We start from the raw sequence: 22,678 nt of genomic DNA, 5'->3' as shown, positions 1-22,678 counted from the left end.
TGGATGACTTCAGTGTGTTAATGACAAAGCCAAAATTGTACCCCTTTCTTTTTTCACCTACCTCTTGATGGTAAACAGAACGAATTACAGGATATTAATAAGTATTTTTAGATCATGAGGATTAAAGCAGTTTATGGTTGCAAAGCAAACAATGTTGCAAAGCCTTGGTAAGAGTCCAGAGTTTTTCTTAGATTAAAGGTTCAGGGTCGGCTATGTGATTAATCCAGGACAGTTTCTACAAGAAAGATTTTCCTCAGAAATTTACATGGGTGTTTTCCAAGGACACTTATTCTTAGATTGTGCTTATGTGTGTGGGTATTAATATATATATATATATATATATATATATATATATATATATATATATATATATATATATATATATATATATATATATATATATATAAAAGGTGGTGTTTTTAAAAAGATGAAGGATATTATTAGTTTTAGTCCAGGACCAGTGCAACCTGTCACCTCATTTAGGGCAGAAGCAAAGCTCTCAACAGTTGTTTTTTTTTTTAACCCATCAGTCAAACAATGCTAAGTTATTCCATTTACTTCCAAAGAGCCAATAGATGTAGTCGGCATCCCACAAAACATTGCAGCCAGGTCCACCTGAGAGAGGACAATACACCCCTAAATGCAATGCTAAAAGGAGCTTCTGTGTACGCGCTAGAAATAAAAGTGTAAAATCAAAACCTTTGGTTTTATTTACACTAAAACATACAAGTAAGTAGGAGAATACTTTTGCTGTAAGCCATCCATCAGAAACATAACCTGCGATCTAAAATTCAAATTTGTGTCCGTAGTCAGTACTTCACTTTAACTATAAACAGTGCAAGATTATTTTAGAGGAACCAAGAAACTTAACTAAATTATTTAAACACAGGTGAACAACAGACAATGTTCTGTTAGAGCCTCTGTGTGCAGATCCCTGTATTGATCAAAATAATCAGGTTCACAGAACTTTCTCTTTGAGGCGCTGACCTGGCTCACACATACTGCTAATCCATTTATTTATTTATTTATTTATTTAATGTTATTTTATTTTATATTTTTTTCCTAGATAAAAGTCAGGAAGGATCAGTGCTTATGCCAAATTCTGACCATATCATCTAAATGTTGCAATGGAAATCTAGACTCATCTAAACTCATGTTTCTCCAGTATTGTACACAATTTTGGGGACCCCTTACTGGGGATGGGTACCTTTCAAATTTGAAATGATGTGGTACTGATGCCTGAACCTGGCAATTGGTATTGGCACTCAACCAGTTTTCTGTACTTTTCTGTGTGTGTATATGGTAATGAATATTTATTTGTTGGATAATAGAATCTTGAAGTTTTCCAGTTGACATATTTATAAGCTCGCAATGCTGTGTTCATGTCCAGCATGAAAAAATGTCTACTCTCCCACTCCCTCACAGTCACAAGGATGTGTTTAGGTGCCTAAACATGGTACCATTTAATTTTACGTGAATCAGTACGAGGTACTGCAGACAGAATTCAGTCGGTAACATCTCTAGCACTTACCAACTCAGTCTCAGTTTCCCATCCTTAGCTGACAGGAAAGCCATCCAGTGCTCTCCCACTGCTGTAGCTCATCTGCATCAAGGCTCAATGTGTTGTGTTTGGACTAGATATTTTTCACATGTTGTTGAAAAATTAGTCACTCAAATTAATGTTTCCTTTCTCTCATCTCCAATCAGTCTGGCCTTTCTCTTCTGACCTCTGGCATCAACCAGACATTTATGTTGTTTTTAGAGAACTAGCGCTCACTGGATAATATCTCTTTTTTAAAACCATTCTTTGTAAACCCTAGAGATGGTTGTTTGTGAAAAATCTCAAAAGATCAGCAGATACAAAAACACAGCCTGGCTTGTCAGTAATAATGAACTGATAATAAGATTACATTTTATTTGTAAATCACTTTATATTCAAAGAATCTCAAAGTGTTACTGTAAAGCCAAGCCACACACACAGACACCTAAATCTCCCTTCTTCCAATGCGCAGTTTTTTTACTCCAGCAGTTCATCTAGACTATCTACATGCCGTAATGCAATGGGTTTCTGTGATTGGCTGATTAGATATTTGTGTTAACAAGCTCTTAAACAAGTGTAACTCACCAAGCAGCCAGAGAATGTGTATTTGTATTTGTGTGTGTGTGTGTGTGTGTGTGTGTGTGTGTGTGTGTGTGTGTGTGTGTGTGTGTGTGTGTGTGTGTGATATGATGGATAGACAGACAGCTAAACAGACAGACAGCCCTTTATCAATCTCACAAAGCCTGTGACTGCCAGGTTCTATTTGTTTGTTTGTTTTTTATGTAACTTTTTTTTTGTTGATAGATCTCCATTGTAACCTTTTTTACTCCAAGTGCACAGCCTAAAATTGGAGTTACAAAGTCTCGTGGTTTGTTTTGTGAGAGCACAGAACATATGGAATTGCAGGCCCTCTGAGGTTGGGGACAAAATTGACCATTTTGTCTGTCACATTCGGCCCATTCTCCCATTACCTGTACAGACCCATTACAGGCCTCAGCTGTAATAACTCCTTATGATCTATGACTGAGATGTTGTTACAAATGACACCCATCGACTCTGTATGGTGTTGTGGCCATGTGTGCAATCCATGTTTGTTTCAAAACTATGTTGTTTTTTAAACTAGCAGATAATAAGTGATCTTAAATGCTTGACATCCAAATACATATTATGACTTTTTTTTTTTTTTTGCATATCCCACTCCCTGGGATTTTAATAACAATGGCATACTTAAAACCCAAGAGCTCATTTCTTCTGCTCAACAGTTTCCATCCCTTTTCAGGTCTTTCTGACAGAAGGGGAACTCATGCAGAAAGGATTTGCCGTATCCAAGTATTGTACCTGCTCTAAATGATGGTTTAGAGAGAGGCAAGAAAACGGCAAAAAGTAATAATCTCTTTGACATAAGACATGACAAGTGAATAGACATAAAAGACGGCAAGCACACAGAAAATTGGATTTTGAGGAGTGCCTTGTCTTACAAAAATGACCAATCAAAGTGTGTTAGTGAGGCAGACTGGCTTTCATTAGCCTAGTCATTTGGCATCACTGAACCATGAAGATAGTTAAGTGATATTATGTTAACTCTCTGCTGTACATCTAGAGTTGAGATTAAATGTAATGAGGTGGCTTTTGTACTTCACATACAGTAGTCTTTTGATGTCTGACTGAGGTCATTACTAATCTTAACCCCGCTGTCTGCCATTTCACAATGATTGACTACAAAAGACCGCAGACATCAGCTAGTTTGCTTGGACTTTGACTTTTACAGTGGCTACATCAAATTTGCATTTACATTCTGCTTAGCTTGTGTATATTTAAAAGCGGCTGAAAAAAAAAATATATATATATATATATATATATATATATATATATATATATATATATATATATATATATATATATATATATATATATGTATGTATATATATATATATATATATATATATATATATATATATATATATATATATATATATATATTTAAACACACACACACACACACTGCTCCCATCAAACTTTTTTCGGCTCCCCACCATAAGTCAAATAAACCATAAATACCTTTTAATACCCAAATTTGAGCAAGCACTCTGACATCACAGAAATTCATCAAGTGTATCAAACTACCACCACAACACTTTTTTTCCTTTTCATGAATTCTAGTAAATAACTGTAATTTGGCAATGAAAGAGTAAAAGTTACAATAACTTTACAGACAGTACATTTCATGGATAACAGCAGCAACTACTTCATATATATATATATATATATATATATATATATATATATATATATATATATATATATATATATATATATATATATATATATATATATATATATATATATATGAAGCACTGCATACAACCAAAACTTAGGGCGTTTTTATTCTTGAATAGTTGCTCTATTGGTTGAAATAACCTCTTTCTATTTAATAAAACTTCTACACATTATATTGAACTGTGAGTTCTGAGAGTGCAAAGTAATAGAATAGAATAGAATAGAAAATACTTTATTTATCCCCGAGGGGAAATTCAGGAGTCACCGCAGCATTTAAGAAAACAAAAGTAAGAAAGAGTATAGAAAGTGCAAAAATGTCCATAAGAAATTAGATGACGACATCCAGTCCACCACTCGTCACCACTCTCCAGCCCAGCCAGTCTCCACCTCCACAGGGTCCAGGACTGAGCCTCCCCAGAAGTCTGTTCAGTCTCTGTCTCCTGGATCCTGTCTGCTCACAGCAGGCGAAGCTCCTCCAATGTGGCGCCGGCGTCCGATGTCAGCTCCGTCAGCCACGTCCGTGAACAGCACGATGCCGCTGGGTTAGCACGGCTAGCTCGTCCATCCCCCGGGGCTAGATCCCACGTTCCCAACAAGAATGGATGGAAGGACAGGTCCACGTCGTCACCTCCCAGCTCCCATCCGAGAACCAGCACGTCGTCCTCACCTCCTCCTCCTCAGCTCGAGGGAAATCATCAAGCCCTACACTAGTTAGCATTGACATGCTACAGGCTGCTAACAGCTAATTTCACATGTAAACAATGCAGCCATGGTTACATGTAGGATCTCCAGACAAACACAGGAGAAAAGTAGTAAAAAATATCACTGAAGCCACAAAAAGTTTGGTGTCCGTGACCGACAATGAACCATACAAAGTGATGATCCACTCCAAATACAAAGATTACGAAAAAGAGACAAATAAAATACAAGAAACAGACAAAGACGAGAGAGCTGCCGCAACAGGCAGCTACTTGGGTAGCGCCTAGCAACGGAGAATGTAGTTAGGTTATTAGGTTAGGTTAAGTAAGGAAAAGGTTATCAACCAAAAATGTGTGAACCTGCTTGCTAAAAGTAGACCACTTATTATACTACTACTATAGACCAATAGGGTTCTTTGCCACCTTGACAGACCAGTGTTGAAATTTCCCCAGGTGCTATTTGGTTCATATTTAGTTGAGTCTCTTCCTTAGCCCTTTAAAAGTTAATTAAGCTTTCATCTGGAATTAATGGATAATTCACTTAAAATGTTTGCTTGTAATTAATAAATGTGTGATTTTATTGACTTTTTTCATCAACAATATGATCCTTAACTTACTATGAAACATTTAACTCAAGTTATGTTTCTTTCTCCATCCATTCATCCTCCACCACTAATCCAGGTTGGGTCATGGGGTGGCGCAGTGCCATCAGCAAAGACCACTGACAGCTGTCCCTGGCCGGCACCTCTGCTGAGGTGTTCCCAGGCCAGCTGAGAGATATGATCTCTCCATCAATATCCTGAGTCTACCCTGGGGTCTCCTCCCTGATGGACATACAAAAAACCTCTCCCCGGGGTGGCATCCAGAGGCATCCTCGCAGAGAATACTTATAAATGAGAATTCTTCTTCAGAAAGATTTACAACTGGGACATGCACACACACACACACACACATAAAAAAAAGAAGAAAAAAAAAACAAAAAAAAAACACGATTCTCATGTTTATTCAATTATTGGTCAAATGCCTCTGAAAAATACATACTCAGTTTAATTATGAGGTGTATTTCTGAATTGGTCTTGTTGACTTAGGATTCGTCTTCACTTCGCTTGTTTTAGTGCTGAAATACTTAGTGAAATACTTTCAGTGAAGACATTTAGGAGTGGTAAAATTAGGACTGACACACCCATTATTAGCCCTGATGTGGCTTCTGCTCAGTGGATAAGTTCTTCACGGTTGCCTGAGGCAGGAAGAGCCCTGGTTGACCGGATGACCTGCTGAAATGTAGGCCACCTACTAATGAAACTCGCTCAAAAATCTGGATTTGTTTACTAATACAACGACTTTTTGGAACACTAGGAATGATACCATTCAGAGACTGTATACATACCATCATGCAAAGTAAAGTTAGTGAACCATGAGAATGTAACATCAGTTTTGTTTCAGCTAATCAACATTATTTTGATCGTTTTAGCATTCAAACTATTTTATTTGGATTGAACACCAATATGTAGTCTATGGCCTTAAATACATAATCTTTAAAGTAGTTATAGTTTGCTGTTGATTGGGACTGTTTAGTCTACAATTTGAAGAACCACAGTATTCACAGCATTCCATTAGCTGCTGATGACCTTTCTTTTAACGCTTCCACCCAGCTAGATAATGATAATGATGCTGGTGATGAGGATCATGAGAATAGCTTTGGTCCTAGAAAAAACAGATGGGGCTATTCCTGACCTGACTTCAATGTTACTGGAATGTGTACATCCTTAGTGCCTTGGGACCCTGATTGTGGTCTGGATGGACTGTATATGCCCATAGCCCCTCACTGTGCAGATGAATGCAAAGCAACAGAGTGGCCATGATTGACTCTCACGCTACAGCCCCAGTCACAGTGCTACATTTCCAACAGAGAAAGTAAAAAGAGATGGAGAGAATAGGAGGTGATGGGAAAAAAAAGAGAACCTGCCCTGCATTTCCCCGCAAATTAAGAGTTATTATGCTGCACAACAGGAGGTACCTGAGAAATAATTGGCCGCAGCGACAGCTAAGTGCTCAAATCTGGAGGTGAAGCCAAAGGCACTGTAAAAGGTCACATGCCATTATGCATTATGCGGATCTTATTAAGGTTTTTTTTTTTTTTTTCCTGTTAGAAGAACCACATCAATTCATTGGCCTTGATTAAATGATGGAGTAATGATGTCTATTCATTTAGTTGAAGCTAATATTGTTTAGATGTGAAAATTAGATTTTTTTTTTTTTTTTAAATGTTTGATTTCTGATCTGTTAGTGAAGGAGACAGTCTCAGTCTCTCCCAATTTTGGCTTCAACTGTCACTACCAGGATTATGCCTCTTTTTTGAAAGCAAAACGGGGTCCAACCCAGAACTAGCAAGATGTACCTAATAAAGTGGCCGGTGAGTGTATAAATTTAAGTGCTGTGAGGCAATTAAAAAAATTAATCTCCTATTAATTACATGATTTGTAATTAATTAATCTAATTAATCACATATTATTTTCATATCTGCTTCAAGTCCCCAAATAAAGAATTTGAATTATGGGATATTACAAATTGTAGTGCATGACTAATCAGATAAATACACGAAGAAGAAAAGATTTATAAATCCACATTTTTATTGGAGACTGACTAAAACCTAAGGCAGGGCATTTTGTCCAAAAAGTTCTATATTCTAAAATGACATGTCAGACTGTAGCAGCTACAGTGATATAAAAATTCATTTTTACACAAGCTACAAATAACCATCCTTTTGTTGACTGTCCCTTCTTCATATATATATATTTTTGTAAATAAATTTTTAGTTCAAAGGCCTTAGCAAAATTTTGCTATTTTCACTCGCAATCATCATCTCCATTCCTGTTGTCGCCTTGGCTTTGTTTGGTTTGATTAGTGGCACAAGTGTGAATGGACGTGTCACTGCCATGTATGGGTCCTTCAACTGGCCAATATTAAATGTCCGTGTTCCATGCCATTGACATCTATAGATGTATTTTTGATTGCAACTGTTACTGTAGAAGAAGTAAATTACTTTTTTCAGTGTGGGGGGGCATAGTCTGGCAGAGCTTGTCAGTCAAATTCATGCTTGCACACTACTGTGGGCAGGAGTGGTGTGCTCTTTGGATGAGAGATCAGCATGGATATGAGGAGAAGATGTGAGATGACAGAGGCACAGCGAGACGCTGCAAGTCAGAAAAGTTCAGGCAGCTCACGCTCCTACTGAGGATGTGTCATGTAGATCAGGCCTCTTTACATATGTGTCAGTGTCTGTGTCTGCCTTGACCCCTCCTCTGCCGGTAGGTTGGCGTTTTGGTTGTGTCTGGGGGGAAAGTAAGGGTGGTTACCTCAGCCAATCAGAGCATGCCTTGTGTGCAAGTGACTTTACGTGTTGACAGTTGTAAGTGGTAGAAGTTAATCAGAGCAGCTACGAAGGTGGATGTAGCACAGAGTACCAAAAACACAACCAAAGTGAAAGTTAATGCCAAACATATAAACCTTTTACAAAATAAGGTGTAGCTTGGTCTTTACTTTCACTTGCCTAAGTGAATTTTAAGAGCTTGGGATGAAGAGCAATGCAAGTTAGCTTTCTGCTAACCAGGTATGTGTCAAATACCCGGGATTAGCTACGGCCAACATGTCAAGTCAGGTGCACGGGTCTCGAGTCTCTTCCACGTAGAAATGCGATGCTACAAGTGGATGCTGGGCTGGTGATTGTGTTCATGTAGTCACAGTCGGTGGCTGTGGGTGTGTGCTGCTGCTGGCACTGAGCCAAGGAGGAGGGGCACAGTTTGAATGTTGTGTTTGCTGAGAAGTAATGGGAAATTCTGCAAACCCTACCTTTAATGACAGCTCTAAGTCACGGGAGAAAAGTTGACCACACACACACACACACACACACACACACACACACACACACACACACACACACACACACACACACACACACACAATATAAAAAAATATATACTTCCAGACTTGTGAAGTAATTTGTGTGTAGAAAATGGAAGAATTTATTATGGTTTTATCCATAAATGAGACTTTGCGCCTCATTAGGGGTCACAAGTTCCAGGCTTTCACACTTATCCCTGACCTCCATTATTTTTACATATTATATCTATATTTTTGTTTTTCATCTCTTACTGCCCCTGCTTGCCCCCCCTGCACACATACACACACACACACACACACACACACACACACACACACAGAGTCTCTCTTCTCTGTCAGCAATCATTCACATGATGCTAATGACCTGGCGCCAGCTCCACTGTCTCCCAGATATCATGCCCAAAGACTGATGTATTGATGGGGCAAGATTGATCAGGGCAGGGACAATAAACAACATTACATGAGTAATTCCGTTTTTAATGTTTTGTGTCAGGGGACTTGATCCTCGTTCCGTTTATCATCCATCTCAGTACCAGACTCTCTGTATAAACCACAGCCCCAGTTTCCCTGGAAGCCAGTTCAGTGAAATAGCAAGAACTTAACGTTGCATCCCCAAACATTATAGTCTCCTTGTAACATAGTCCTACAGATCTATCTTTTAATTGTTTAAAATATGTCAGAATCTTAATGAACAAGGAACCTCTCAGGGTTTGCACTGGATTTGTAAAAGCTTCAGCTGGCCAGTGGTGCAGACTGTTCGACAAAGCTGGCAGGGGTGCATGCCCTGTTGAGTGAGGGGCTTGAGGGTAGGTGAGCTTCTGTCAGAGTAGAGGATGGGTCAGGCCCATGATGCATGTGGCATGTTGCTGGTACAGCTGATGGGGAGGAGAAGAGGGTCAGTGGTACCTCCCAGGCTTCCCACACCATCCCCCAATCCCATCTGTCCTGCACTGACAGCCTGTGCACAGAATAACAAGTCAGCATTCAGCGATAACAGATTTCGCTCAGCATCAAGATATCAAACACTAACAGGTATGGAGATAATAGTACAGCCTCATCACTTTAGTCAAGGTAATCACATGCTCCTCTCAGCACTCTGATCATTAGATCTCTGCATTAGAATTTCATAGCCCTGGTGCACCATGTAGTGTCTCAAACAAAGTGACCAATAAAGCTGGAGTTTTAAATGTAATCAGTAGGATGATCAACGTCAAAAAAGAGGCCAAAGACTCTTCGTAGAGCCACTGCTGTGATTTTGATTTATAACTGATTTTAAGTAAATAAAATTTGTTTTGGTTACCTTCCGCCCATATGAGAACAATGTATTGTATTTTCATACTGAGTCAGTTCAGAGAACTTAAACTGCCCCTTTGAAATAAAGCAAAAGCTCACCTCTGTTATATGCTTTGGTGCTGTGACCTTCAGCAATAAAGGCTGCTGTTTTGCAAGTCAATTAAAAGTGCCGCTTTTTCACCAGCTTGTATTTTTAGATTCAGAGCTCTGATCGATAGTTCCAAACATCCACTGCTGTTGTTTTCAGCATAGTATTGATGCCAGTCACTGAGGCCAGTCCCTGAAGATGAATCATTAACTTTTGATGACAGAAATAAGACAAATTCAAGTCAAATTTAGACTCTGTCTCTTAGATGCATCTACTGTTTCCACTAAAGGTAACAGATGTGCACATCTATCACTCACAGTGTAAAACAAGAGGGTTCAGATCAACCTTTTAACACCACATTTTACTATTAATCTAATCTTGCTGAGGCTGGTATTGGTTATAACAGAAGGCAGAACACTTTTAACTTGAAGTGAAGCGATCTTCGGGGTTACATAAAAAAATCACAGGACTCTGTTTTTTGCAGTCATCTGCAGAGCTAGGCAATTCTTCAGTCCACTGCCCAAGCTCCTCTTCTTTTTGAGCATTGTGTTCTTACATATACAGAAAAATGAACACCCATATGGTCCCTTAGAAGACAGCACAACCTTAATAATGAGAGCCATCATTGAGCACTGGGACCTCTGATTTTCACGTAGTATTAAAGCAAGGCAGGAGGATTTTGGTTCACAAAGGCTGAATTTGACTAACAAATCACACAGCCCAATTATTCCAGGTTTACCAGTGATTTAAGCTTCAGTGAAACTCAAGAGTTTTGATTTTGAAATGGGGTAGTGAGTATCTTCAATTACTCTTCACATGTTCACAGTACAGGCGGACTAATGTCACATCAATGATCAATACATTTCAGGACTTGAGTCCTCATTAGTACAGCAGTTGCTTTTTGCCCTGTTGTTTCTTATCATGGGTCGAGTGTTCAACTCTACAAATTCATTTAGGAGAAGCTTTTGTCCCAAATGACGTACAACACAAGCAAAGTCATGTCCTTTACTTTGCGTTTTCATCTGGAACTTCTGAGATGAACAGAGTTGGTACACAAGCTGGGAGGTACTTTGATTCTGCATGCCTCTGTGGAAAGAAAAAACAAAAACAAAAAACAGTCAGAATCGTCTCAGCCAGGTCACTGAACTCTGAATCCTGATGATCTGCATATATTCTTCATATTTGTGAAAGAAAAACGTGCTACATGGAATGCGCAATCTAGTTTGCTTATTTAACTGGCGCAATTTTCAGTGCATCCAGTTAAAACATCAGCAAACTTTAAGTGAATAACCCTCAGTATACGTTTACATGCACACATCGGTCTGACTAAGGTCATAGCTCAATTGTAAAGTCACAGCAGGGGATCTAGTCTTGTCTGTGTATATGTGCAGAAAACAGAGCACGAGAATGTCTCAATCCATTTCAATCTATGGCACATTTTGGGTAAGTTAGGCTGCGTGTGTATAGAGCTAGTTTATGTTCACCTGAAGAGGACGTAACATTCTAATGGTGATGGCCGAGATGATACAGCTGTAGCTCTTTGTTTCTTACATACTTGGCATGTCAGTTACATCGAATGGTGTTTGTTTATTGTGTTGGAGCGCAGCGACCTCATTCCTAGCGGTCATCTACATCCTTTTCTGGGTGAACTTTTGCTTGTGCTGAATTGCGTGGCTTACCGAGACATGTGGTGTCCTGTCGAGTCCAACCTCAGTCCGATTGCTATTGCGTTATCTATTTGTGTCAATCAAGCTATGCTCAGTCCGTTCTCAGTCCAACTAAGCTGTTTACATGCATCTTAATAGTCTGATCTTGTGCTGACTAAGCTCACGGTCTGATTTCTTCACCTGCGTGTAAACATACTGACAGACTTGGTTAGAAACTGATCTGATCAGATGCCGTGATTGAGTCAAGCTGGAATAAAGATACATTTGTTGAATTTTGACCATCAGAGTATTCTAGTGTGCAGGCTTAACTTGTGTATGAAAACATGACTTCAGTTTAAAATTCCTCACTCTCAGACAGAAAGAGTTCAAATTAAAGCCCGGTAACGCTTTATATTAAGGTCCTGTTATAAGCATTATTAAGACCTTTGTAAGTACTTCTAAGATGCTTATTAACATTATCATTTGTTTATAAGACTATATAACTGCTTAATAAGTGTTGAATAAGGTCATTGTAATAGTTACTACAAGACAACTTAATCTATAAGCTATATGGAACCTAACCCTAACCCTCTTTGTTTTTTGTTTTCTGCTTTTGTCTCTCATGAGCCCTACCCCAGCCCTTCCCCTAAACCTAACCATTCAGGGCCCCATGCCTAAACCTAACCATTCAGGGCCCCATGCCTAAACCAAACCATTCAGGGCCCCATGCCTAAACCTAACCATTCAGGGCCCCATGCCTAAACCTAACCATTCAGGGCCCCATGCCTAAACCTAACCATTCAGGGCCCCATGACTAAACCTAACCATTCAGGGCCCCATGACTAAACCTAACCATTCAGGGCCCCATGACTAAACCTAACCATTCAGGGCCCCATGCCTAAACCTAACCTGTTGGGCCTAACCCTTACAATATATATAGAGTGGAGCAGGGAAAAAAAAGTCAATGTTCTGCTAAACCAGTTGCAGTGATGGGCAAGTGCACCTGTCCCTGTTGAGAATAGATTTAAAATGGTTCAATCCATCGACATCTTTAGCCCTCATGCTTAACCATTCAATTGTCAATTGTTTAACCATTCAATTGTCAGTTCTTTATAATACCCCTTACACATTATCTTAGCTTAGCATACAGATAACAGTTTCCAAGAAAACTCTGATTCAGAATTTTCAGGTTAAAGTTTTATTCAAGAAGCACTGAACACACAAAGAAACGTACATTAGTCTCTCATACAACATTCATTTTAATACATTCAGCACACGATACATCTCCTGATGGACCAAAAACCGATATAGAAAAAATAGCGCTGACTTGACGCTAACATAAACCAGAGTTTGCATTGACATGCTAACAGTTAGCATACATTAACATAACAATGGTTTTAAAACAGAAAGTTGCAGAAACTTGTCACAGTTAGGACGCGGTCACACTGGCCAACCGTGCTGTGCCTAAGCACGCTTCAGCCGTAAAGCACGTTTGGAATGGCCAGTGTGACCGCAACTGTGCCGTGCTCAAGCACGATTCCCTTCCGTGCTTCAGCACACTTTGAAGAGGTGGGCTTTAGCACGGTTTACTTCATGCACGAGCACAAGCACGCGGACAGCGCGTGTGATCCATTACGTATAATCACCACGAGCGCATCTCTCGACAGTCATTTTAAACAAAGCGGGGGTGTTAGAGGGCTGTGTTGGGCGAAAACGAATTGATGTAAGTCAAAAAGTCTCTAAAGTTGTAGCAGTGCTCTCTGTGTCTCATTGTGCTGACTCTGATGAGATCACACTTCATGTAAACAAATGCTTCACGATGACGTAGGCGGGCTGTGCGCGTCTGTGAAATTGCTAAAGTCTGGTTCATATAGGGGTAGTGTGACCGCTGACTGTACTCTCCAGCTGGGGAACAGCGCTGCAGGGGGGCAATCGTGCTTAGGCACGTTTTGGAGGGCCAGTGTGACCACATCCTTAGTCTCTGTGAACTGAAATTTAGTTTGTGTGATTTATTACTAACACACAAACCCAGGCTTACACTTGTTTGGCAGAAGTTTTTAAAGATAATGTGTTAACAAGAGAGAACAATTAATATAATAAATTTGATTTTTTTTTTTATAAAACTGAAAAAATACTGCATGTGTGAAAAAATAATTGCATATTCCCAACCACAATATTGTGGGAAAAAAATCATAGATTATTTATGAAAATGGTTCAACCCTAAAACCCAGTGAGTAGAGCTGGGAGTATTTCGAAGACATATAATGCATCCCTCATGATGCACTGAGGTAGGTCAAGGATTAAGTGAAATGTTTGCACTTTTTTCTGTTCAGTTCCACTTTATTAAAAAAGAAAAGCAGCTAAGACCCCTGTATGTTTGCTCTCTGTTCTTTGTGTGCTTTGCTGCTCCCTTTGTTTGTTACCCTTTGCTGGCCAGAGGAGGAGAAGAGATTTAAATGTAGGACAGCTTCAGCTGCCATTAAATAACAAAGTGTTTTTGTTTTTTCACCACGGCAGCAGCAAAAGATGCTTCAGGGGCACGGCTTTGACTGGGATAACAAACTGAAACATTTCAGACCTTACAGGCATTGTGATTGACACGCTGACATGAAGAGTGCAACTCAAATGTGAATGCTGAATTACATCATGTTAAGGCTCTGACTTTTAGACTGGTCAACAGAAAAATAAACATGGAACTGGAGCAAAATTTTTCAGTCAAAAAAAAAACAATTGTTCTCATGTCTTATAAATTAGATACAACACAATGACGTGAGGTATTTATCAGCACAGTTATGTAGCGCTGTTGTTTGAAGTGTGACAACAAGCAAACACTGTAAGTTTGTAACGTACATTGGTAGCCGGCTATATGTAGTGCTACTAAGAGACCACTGCAGAATAACTGCTGACTGTGGGTTGGCATGAAGATTATCACAGTTTAGTCCTTTTAGCCTTTAGCTCGTGCTCTAGCTCTCTTCTGTTTAGCTTTTTTCTGCTCCTCTTTCCTTTTTCTTTCTAACAGTTAGGCTCCAGTGTCCACCATCACTACAAAATTAATCACAGAAAGTGTTTCAGCAGAGAAAAACTCAGATCTCTCTTCTCACTTTGTGGTATTGTCATAGAGACTAAGACATTCCGTAAACAAATCCAGTCCTTCTCAACCCAATAGGGACGCAACCAAGAAGCTACAAAGTAGCATTCCAAAAAACAAAAACAAAAAACTATATTGGTGATGATAATCTCATTTTAAAGTGTGGATTAGGATCAGGCATATATCTAAAAGGGAGACTTTTTCAAGATCACTTTCAAAGTCCCCACAGCTCTTTTAAGTGCAATGACATATTTCACAATGAAAATAAATACATAAAAATAAAATATAATAATAATAATAATAATAATAATAATAATAATAATAATAATAATAATAATAATAATAATAATTATAATAATAATAATTATTATTATTATTATTATTATTATTATTATTATTATTAAAAGTTTTTGAGCATTGAGTCAAAGTTGGCATTTGTGCCTTAAATGAAGATGTTTAGAGAAGATTTTTTTACTCTACACTCATTTCTTTATCAGAAGCATGTTTGCAAAACTTTCACCTTTTATTCTGGACATTGAGTAGTGTGCATCTCATACAGCCACACTGCAGGTTACTTCCAAGCTACAGTGGACCACAGAGATATCCAATAGATGGAGCTTTTGAACAAGAAGAGAAATCTGTCAGCCATGTTCTGTCAGGGAGGACATGGCTCCCTCACTTCACATCTTCTTTCATGGAATCAGTTTGCTTTAACAAAAAATGAACAAATGAATAGAATTCCTAATTCTTAATTAAGGAAAACATTGCCATTCAAAGCTTATGTTTGAGTTTAAAGGAAGAAAAATTGTTTTTCTTTGCACTCATCAGCTGAATAGAGTTACTCACCAATGATCCAATGATCTCTGTCTGAGTTGACCTGTGAACATGCAGCATATTTTAAAATGTTAAACAGCTTCAAATATGATATAGAATCAAATCAATTTTGAAGGCACTCAAACAGATAAGGTGTTTGGAAGTATAACTGACTCTTGGGAAAAAAAAAACAGCATAACATCATCCACTCCCTGAAAGGCTACCAATGTTGTGTGCATGTTTGAATTCACATCACACAATAAGTATGATGATGGCTTTCGTTCTCTGTGTGAGACTGTAAATAAACCCAGCCTCCTTTGGGAGTGACTACATGAAACTCACTGTGGTTAGCAGACCTCGGTGCCTGCCAGGGGCATAGCTTAACCATGGATACCTCTATCAAGTGAGTGCAATATCCTAGAAATCTCCTTTTATCAGAGGGAAAAGCACAACACCAGGAGACAAGCCTGCAAAAAATACAAGAAACGACCACGAATGTTTAACACATAGAGACATATAAACATACAAACATGACAGATTGGGATGTGAAAATGGGAGATAAAGGATTTTTTTATATATATCTCCATTGTGTTTTTCCATTGAAGAAAAAACCCTGGTTTTTAACTCAGATGAATCACATGATGAGCAGAACTGATAAGCCTTCTCTATTGTTAATGTTTGTTTACAGAAAAAATACACAAAAATCTCAGATGAGGAAAGTTGTATTTATATAGCCTAAATATTATTTCTTCTGCCTAATTTGTTGTGTTTTTCTTGTAGAAATCCCTCCTTTCTTTTGCTTCCCCTGACTTGACTTGGCATTCGTTTGATTCACTTTTAAATATGCCTTTGCTCTGGAGATCCCAGCCTCTTGTGATGTGACCTGCATGACTAATTCCATTTAAAGGGGAATAACATGCATTAGGACTCTCACTTTTTTTGCCTGGCATTTGCATAATTTTGTTTGGCAACTTGGAAAAGGGCCATTAACAGCCCTGATACACAGGCTGTAAAGGATAGGGACAGAGGCAGATCAATACTGCGTTTCAACATCTTTAGCAATGTTGCGGTCCAGATCAGGAGGAATTTACTGATACAAATTTGTGCAGGAGTCTTGACACACTCCCATTAATTCCTCTAAGCACAAACACCGGTGCTGCCTGTCTTAATCCCTAACAGACATGTTTTCTCAATCAGCTGTGTTTCTCTGTTTTATTGTGACGACAGGATTGATGCCAGGAGCTGCTTGAACTTAGCTCCACTTCTCAGACTTCTTATTGTTGTTCTAATTGAACATTTGCTCGGGACCTTGTTCGAAGGAAAACATTGTGACACCCTGCGGTTCACACTAAGCATCATTGTTTAAAAAGAAAACCTTTGACCCCATCTTTATTCAGAAATGAAAGCAGCTTCCAAACAAGTGGATTAGGTGGGAGGGGGGGCTGTCTGTTAGTGGAGTAGAGATGACCGCGGGTAGTTGCGACTCTCGCCAGTGAGGAGGAAATAATCACAGTGTTACCTTCTCATGAATTATTAAGTACTCTGTGCCTATTTTAGTCCAGCTCGAAATGCTGCATTTCATCAGTGGGTCTGAGTCTGTGTGCAAGGGTGTTTTTCTTTTGACAGCTGTATTACTGCTGATAAGCGAGACTGTGTGAGCTGATCAAGTAGTGAGACAAGCATTCGGAGCAGTAGCAGAGGCAGCAGCAGCACAGCAGCGCTCTAGTCACCAGGAGCTGTGGCGGCAGAAGCAGCAGCAGCACTATCAGTCACAGAAGAGGCAGCGGCGGCAGCAGCAGCAGCAACAAACTCTGTCCTGTCTTTTTCTCTTCATTCTGGGTGAGTTTCCTGCTTGGAAGAAAAAAGCCAAAAGGAAGAGGAAAGAAGTCGTTCAAGGGCTGATAGCTGCCATCAAAAATAAAACCAAAACGCAGACCTGGCTGCCCCCATGCCTATCGAATTTGTTTGTAAAATCAAATTTGCAGAGGAGGATGAGAAGCAGAAAAGCAAGCAGGATGGGGACAGGGAGAGTCTGATCGAAGAGAGCTGCACACCTAAGGCTAAGGACTTGGCCGGGTTTGCTAACTCCTGCTCCCTTCATGGGATTAACCACATCTTTGTCTCTGGTCGCCTGGGCATCCGGCAGACTCTCTGGGCTCTTGCCTTTTTGACTTCACTGGCGCTGTTTCTGTACCAAGCGGCTAAGTGTGCCATTTCTTACTTGGAGCACCCTCATGTCACAGCTCTGAATGAAGAAGCAACCCCAGAGATGGTTTTCCCTGCTGTGACCATCTGCAACATCAACCGCTTTCGTTTTTCTGCGCTTACTGATGCTGATATTTACCACCTGGCTAACTTCACAGGTCTGCCCCCTAAAAACAAGGATGGCCATAAACCTACCGATTTAATGTATCCTGCCCCTGATATGCAGGACATCTTCAACAGGACAGGACACCAGTTGGAAGAGATGCTCATGAGCTGCAATTTCAGTGGACAAAACTGTTCTGTGGAAGACTTCTCTGTGGTAAGTGAAAAAGTTTCTCAAAGTTTTGTAAATGCCTTACAAAGCTGCAGGCTTGCACTGCTCCATCATCCCTCATCCAGTGTATAAACTTTTTGTTTCAAACAACCATGTAGAGGAAAATTTTCACGTTCAAATCATTGAGATTTAAATTTTAAACTTTTTAATGGATCTCACTTTGAGGTAATTTTCTTCACACTGAAAGCAAAATCAAAATGAACACTTGGAGGAAAGTGGAACTGAATTTTGTTTTTGTGCCGTAGAAAAAGAAATACATTCCTGCGTGCAGGATCCACAGCTTTGGCTTAGTCACCCAGCTGTGTCTCTTCCCTCCACATTTTAAGTAACATCAGTGTTTCTTCCTTTGCTGCGTGTTTCAGCCTATACCGAAATATATTACACCCAAGAACAAAGGCTCCAGCTGAAGGAGGGAACACAGAGCGCTGTCATATGTCATTGCACACTATTCAAGACAAACAGTGTTTTCATGCCGCTTCCAAGTCCAGGCTGAAAGTGCATGGCAACAAAATTGTCATCAAAAATAGCATTCTTTTCCTTCTTCCTTTACCGCGGCTCCCTGTCGCTCTACATCTCTCTTTCTGACATTGCAGAGCAGCTGCCTCTCTCTCTCAGCTCTTGTACTTTTCAGACGGCTTGAAGTAATGCTTCTTCAACGGTGTGTTTCAATCTCGCTGCTGTTAAGATTAAATATTTAGGGACAGACATACATGATTTTTGCATTAGCCAGATTGACTAAAAGGAATGTAACAATTTCCAAGACACAGGGCAAGTGTGTGTGCAAAGTGTATGCATGTGTGTGTGCGTGTGTGTGTGTGTGTGTGTGTGTGAGAAAGAGAGAGAGAGGGAGAGAAAGAAAGGGGGATCAGGTGAAAGAGGGAGAGTTTGTGCCTGTGTTCTGTGCACTATTTATTAAAGGCACTGTCCTTGCAGGAGATGGATTTCCCCATCTCTCCTGCAGGAATAGGAATATGCAATTGCTTTAGTGATGATAAAGTATGGGTGTCAAGTCTTAATAGGGTATGTTGAACATTGATATGCTCACCTTCCTGGGACCTAGAGGTTCTGTCTTATCGCAGGGATGACACTACACTGCCTATAATTTGCCAAATTTCATCAGAGGAGTAATGGCATTTCACTCATGAGGCTCCTGCAGCAGTGTCATGAAGTATTTATTTATCTCTGCTTTCTTTAGGACAGCTTCTCACATAGAAACTCAAATATTACTGGAAAATGTGCTTGGTAGTCTCAGATTCTCAGGTAATGGAATACTTTGTTCCTCCAGGTGCACTGAAGCTCGACAAAATGTGGAATAAAGCAGTGACACAACTGCGAAAGTTTATTTTGTGCCTCTGATACGTTTGATGGCGTTATTCTCCGATACTTTGACACACAGTACTTTCAGAAAACATCAATCAGCAGACAATTCCAGGAAATGTCGCTCCCGTGCCAGTCAACACAACATTTCAGCTCTTTTTTAGGCAAATCATCGCAGATTAAGATCCCGCTGAAAGTTCCCCCAAGATGCTGTTTCCTCTCTGTTGACTATGTGATCTGCATTTTCAGGGGCTGTCAGTTGGATTTGTAACAGGCTACTTGCTGCCGCCACGCATGACAAATCACTTACTCGCAGTCCTGGTGGGGCACACAACTGGAACTGCATAGGGAGTGAGGATGAAAGGATGAAAGGACAGGACGCTGTGGGACCCAGTGTGAGAGGCGAATGCAAAAAACCAAAGTGAAAAAAAGATAACACACACCCTTTTAGTGCTCTGAGCTTACGTAATTTGTAGGTACAGATCATTTCTCGTAGCAAAGAGGCCGTCATTAAAGGTGATCTGCAACAAATGACACACACACAAATACACACACACATGCACACTTTGGTGCACATCCATCATAATTGCTCCTCTCATGGGTCCTTCATTCAGGATTTGCTTCTTCTAGTTTTCTGTCTTTGAACTGATCATTTCAGGGGGTTAGTCATGTGTGTGCATGTTTTTTTTTCCCAATATAAATTATATTTGCTCCTTTTAAAAGAAAAAAAATCATTTAGCTTTCCTGAAACAACTGCTGAAGTAAATAAATAATAAGCTGATTGTCGTAATGTATGGAAAACACAAGCACAGCTACGGCATTGTTTACCTCTCTCCTTCATTGTGCCATTTATTCAGCACAGTTGATAAGGCCTTTCCTCACAATTCAAGATTTCATTATTGACGCCGATAATTAACATGAGATAAAGCTGATTGAACAAGCCATAAATAAACAGATTATTTTTCTTCTTGTCTAACTCAAAATAATTGTTTGTCTATTGTGTGATGCTGTCGCAGAGATGAGCAGTGAGAGCCCTTTGGCTTCTTCCTCTTCTTTTTTTTTTTTTTTTTTAAACAGAGCTCGGGATGGGTTTGCTGTGACTCTTAGCTGTGTTTGCTGCTGCATTATCAGATTTTGCTCTCAGCAAGGACAGATCCCTTCTGCATATATTTACAGAGATAACTAAATAGCTATAGGTTTGCATGGGGGTGATCTGTGAAACCCAGGGTTGACATGAGCAACACGGAAAAACCTCCCCACCTGCAATGTCCTTTTTTTATCATCCAAAGTCCTCATTGCATGGGCATGGAAAAACAAACTGCTCAATGATCTGACCAACTTAAGATATTCCTTTTCCTCCTCCATGGACGTAATTTTAAATAAAATCTTAGCTGTAAATAAATGGTACAAAACACAGCAGGAGTCATTCATCTAAATAATACTACTAATAAAAAATGACTAAAGGAATCAGTGACTGTCTAAATACAAGATGATCAGCATAGTCACGTTTAACCCGTAACCAGGCATGACTCTCTTCACACAGAGAGGAAAAAGCACTGGGCATGAGAGCGACTGTTGCAGGCAGTACTGGGTTTGCACCAACGATGTATAATTGGAGACGTTCAGGCTGTGTGTATCGTGTCGGCTGCTTTTGATTTACTTTGTTTTGGGAAACAGTTTCATCGTCTTGCAGGGAAAAGCCCTGATGGTTCAAGGTCACGCCACTCATCAGTCTATTACTGATGTGGCCAGATGTGTTTTTGAAGCATCTGCAAGGAAAAAAAAAAGGTTTACCATGAGCTGTCACAACAAAAATACATCACAGGTAGTATCTGTAAATTCTACAATCTCAGCGCAGGTTTTGATTTTCACTGTGTGTGTTTTTGTGTTTGAACATGTGCCTGAATTTGTGTTTGTGTGAGCATGTGTGTGTGTGTCAGAGTAGCATCTCCTCTTCTCTACCCAAAATCCACACATCCCTTTATCCATCTCCATCCCTCGCATGCTTGCCTAGTCAACCACCTTCCCTTCTGGAGGAGAGCGATGAGTGTGTGAGCGTGAAAGTGACTGGCTGACAGGACTGGCTTCGTCTCCAACAGTCTGTCAATTAGCTGTCTACAGTTCCACTGTTGTGGGCATCCCTGCAAGCTTAGCATGCTGTCTGATATCTGATCCACACACCCGGCCCTGGTGGCCACTAAGGATTTTCACATCCCCCACAATCCATAAACAAACAAAGAGACAAACTGTCACCTTTTGTTTTTTTTCCCCTCCTCTTCACCTTCAAAATGCAAGAAACGACAAAATAATATAGTGGCAGTGTAAGGCTAAAGGGGGGCTGCTGCTTTTCCGTCTCCGTCCAGACCTGCGGTTCTCATTTCCCTCCTCCTCCTCCTTCAGTATATCAGAGAAAGATGAATTACAGTGTTATTGGTTGACTGCTTCTCCTGATATGCATCAGCACTGTCTAATCAGATGAAAACCACCTGTGACCATCCCCTGGATAATACCAATAAACAAACCGTTTATATTCAAGAGGATTCGCTTTTTTCATCACGCCCTGAGCCGGTTTAAGACCTTTCACTGTGTTATAGTTTGAGCTCTCGGTTTGACGAGGAGGGTCTGCGGCTCAACAAAGGTTGCAAATGTGGTGGTACTGCAAAGCCCCTTCCTCCTGGGAGTCTTTCACCTCACAGACTTTGTTTTTATGACAATTTAAACGCCAAGCTCTTCTTACTCTGCTTATGTGGTTTCACATTTCCACACACACACACACACACACACACACACACACACACACACACACACACACACACACACACACACACACACACACACACACACACACACACACACACACACACACACGTGTATTTAGAGTGTGTTTGGTGTATATAGAATACTTCCCCATACCAGCTCACGTAGATTCGACCACAGACTGAAAGAGTTGGCCAACAAGATTGATTATGACTCTTGACTGGATGCCCCTCCCTTTCTGCAGGATCAATACATCCTTCAGTCAGATTGCTTCACTGCCCTTCCTACTCCAGCCCTGGTGTGACTAATTATCTTGTGCCTGTGTTTTGGGCCAAGTCTCAGCTGCATTTGTTAATGCTTCAAGACTTAAGGAAGAATTTGATCTCCAGAACAAGATATCTGTTTGTTTGAGCGTAGAGCCAACCAGAAAGAATCGATAGACACTGTTTATCTTTTTTCCTGAAGGGCACTGTATTTATTGGGTTATATGATGTCAGTCACAGCTTGAACTGTACTTGGCTATAGAGCAATGAATGTTCTGTCAAAGTCAATGTTTTCAATGATAATCCCAAAAGCCAATTAGACTTTTTTTTTTTTTTTTGAATTTTTGGAAATTAATAATAGGTTTTATTTATAGGTTAGATTTAGGAATTTAAAAAAAAAGAGTCAAAGACAGAGGTATTCAACAGGGGGTCTGTGGCACCTAGGGGGTTCATGGCAGT

At 39.9% G+C, this 22,678-nt stretch overlaps 1 protein-coding gene across 1 annotated transcript in view; it reads left to right on the top strand.

The window, feature by feature from the left end:
* Positions 1-16,850: 16,850 nt before the first annotated feature.
* asic4a (acid-sensing (proton-gated) ion channel family member 4a) overlaps positions 16,851-22,678 on the top strand; it is a 101,834-nt gene continuing 96,006 nt past the window's right edge. The window contains exon 1 of the mRNA XM_074695672.1: positions 16,851-17,867. Coding sequence (XP_074551773.1) covers positions 17,292-17,867 — 576 coding nt within the window. The 5' untranslated portion in view covers positions 16,851-17,291. The remainder of the gene's footprint in view (positions 17,868-22,678) is intronic.

This window comes from Halichoeres trimaculatus, unplaced genomic scaffold, assembly GCF_033239565.1.
Source record: "Halichoeres trimaculatus isolate MK-OKI-2021-1 unplaced genomic scaffold, fHalTri1.1 fHalTri1_scaffold_19, whole genome shotgun sequence".
Classification (NCBI taxonomy): domain Eukaryota; kingdom Metazoa; phylum Chordata; class Actinopteri; order Labriformes; family Labridae; genus Halichoeres; species Halichoeres trimaculatus.
Note: the sequence above shows the minus strand (reverse complement) of the source record. Positions and strands in the feature narration are given on the sequence as shown.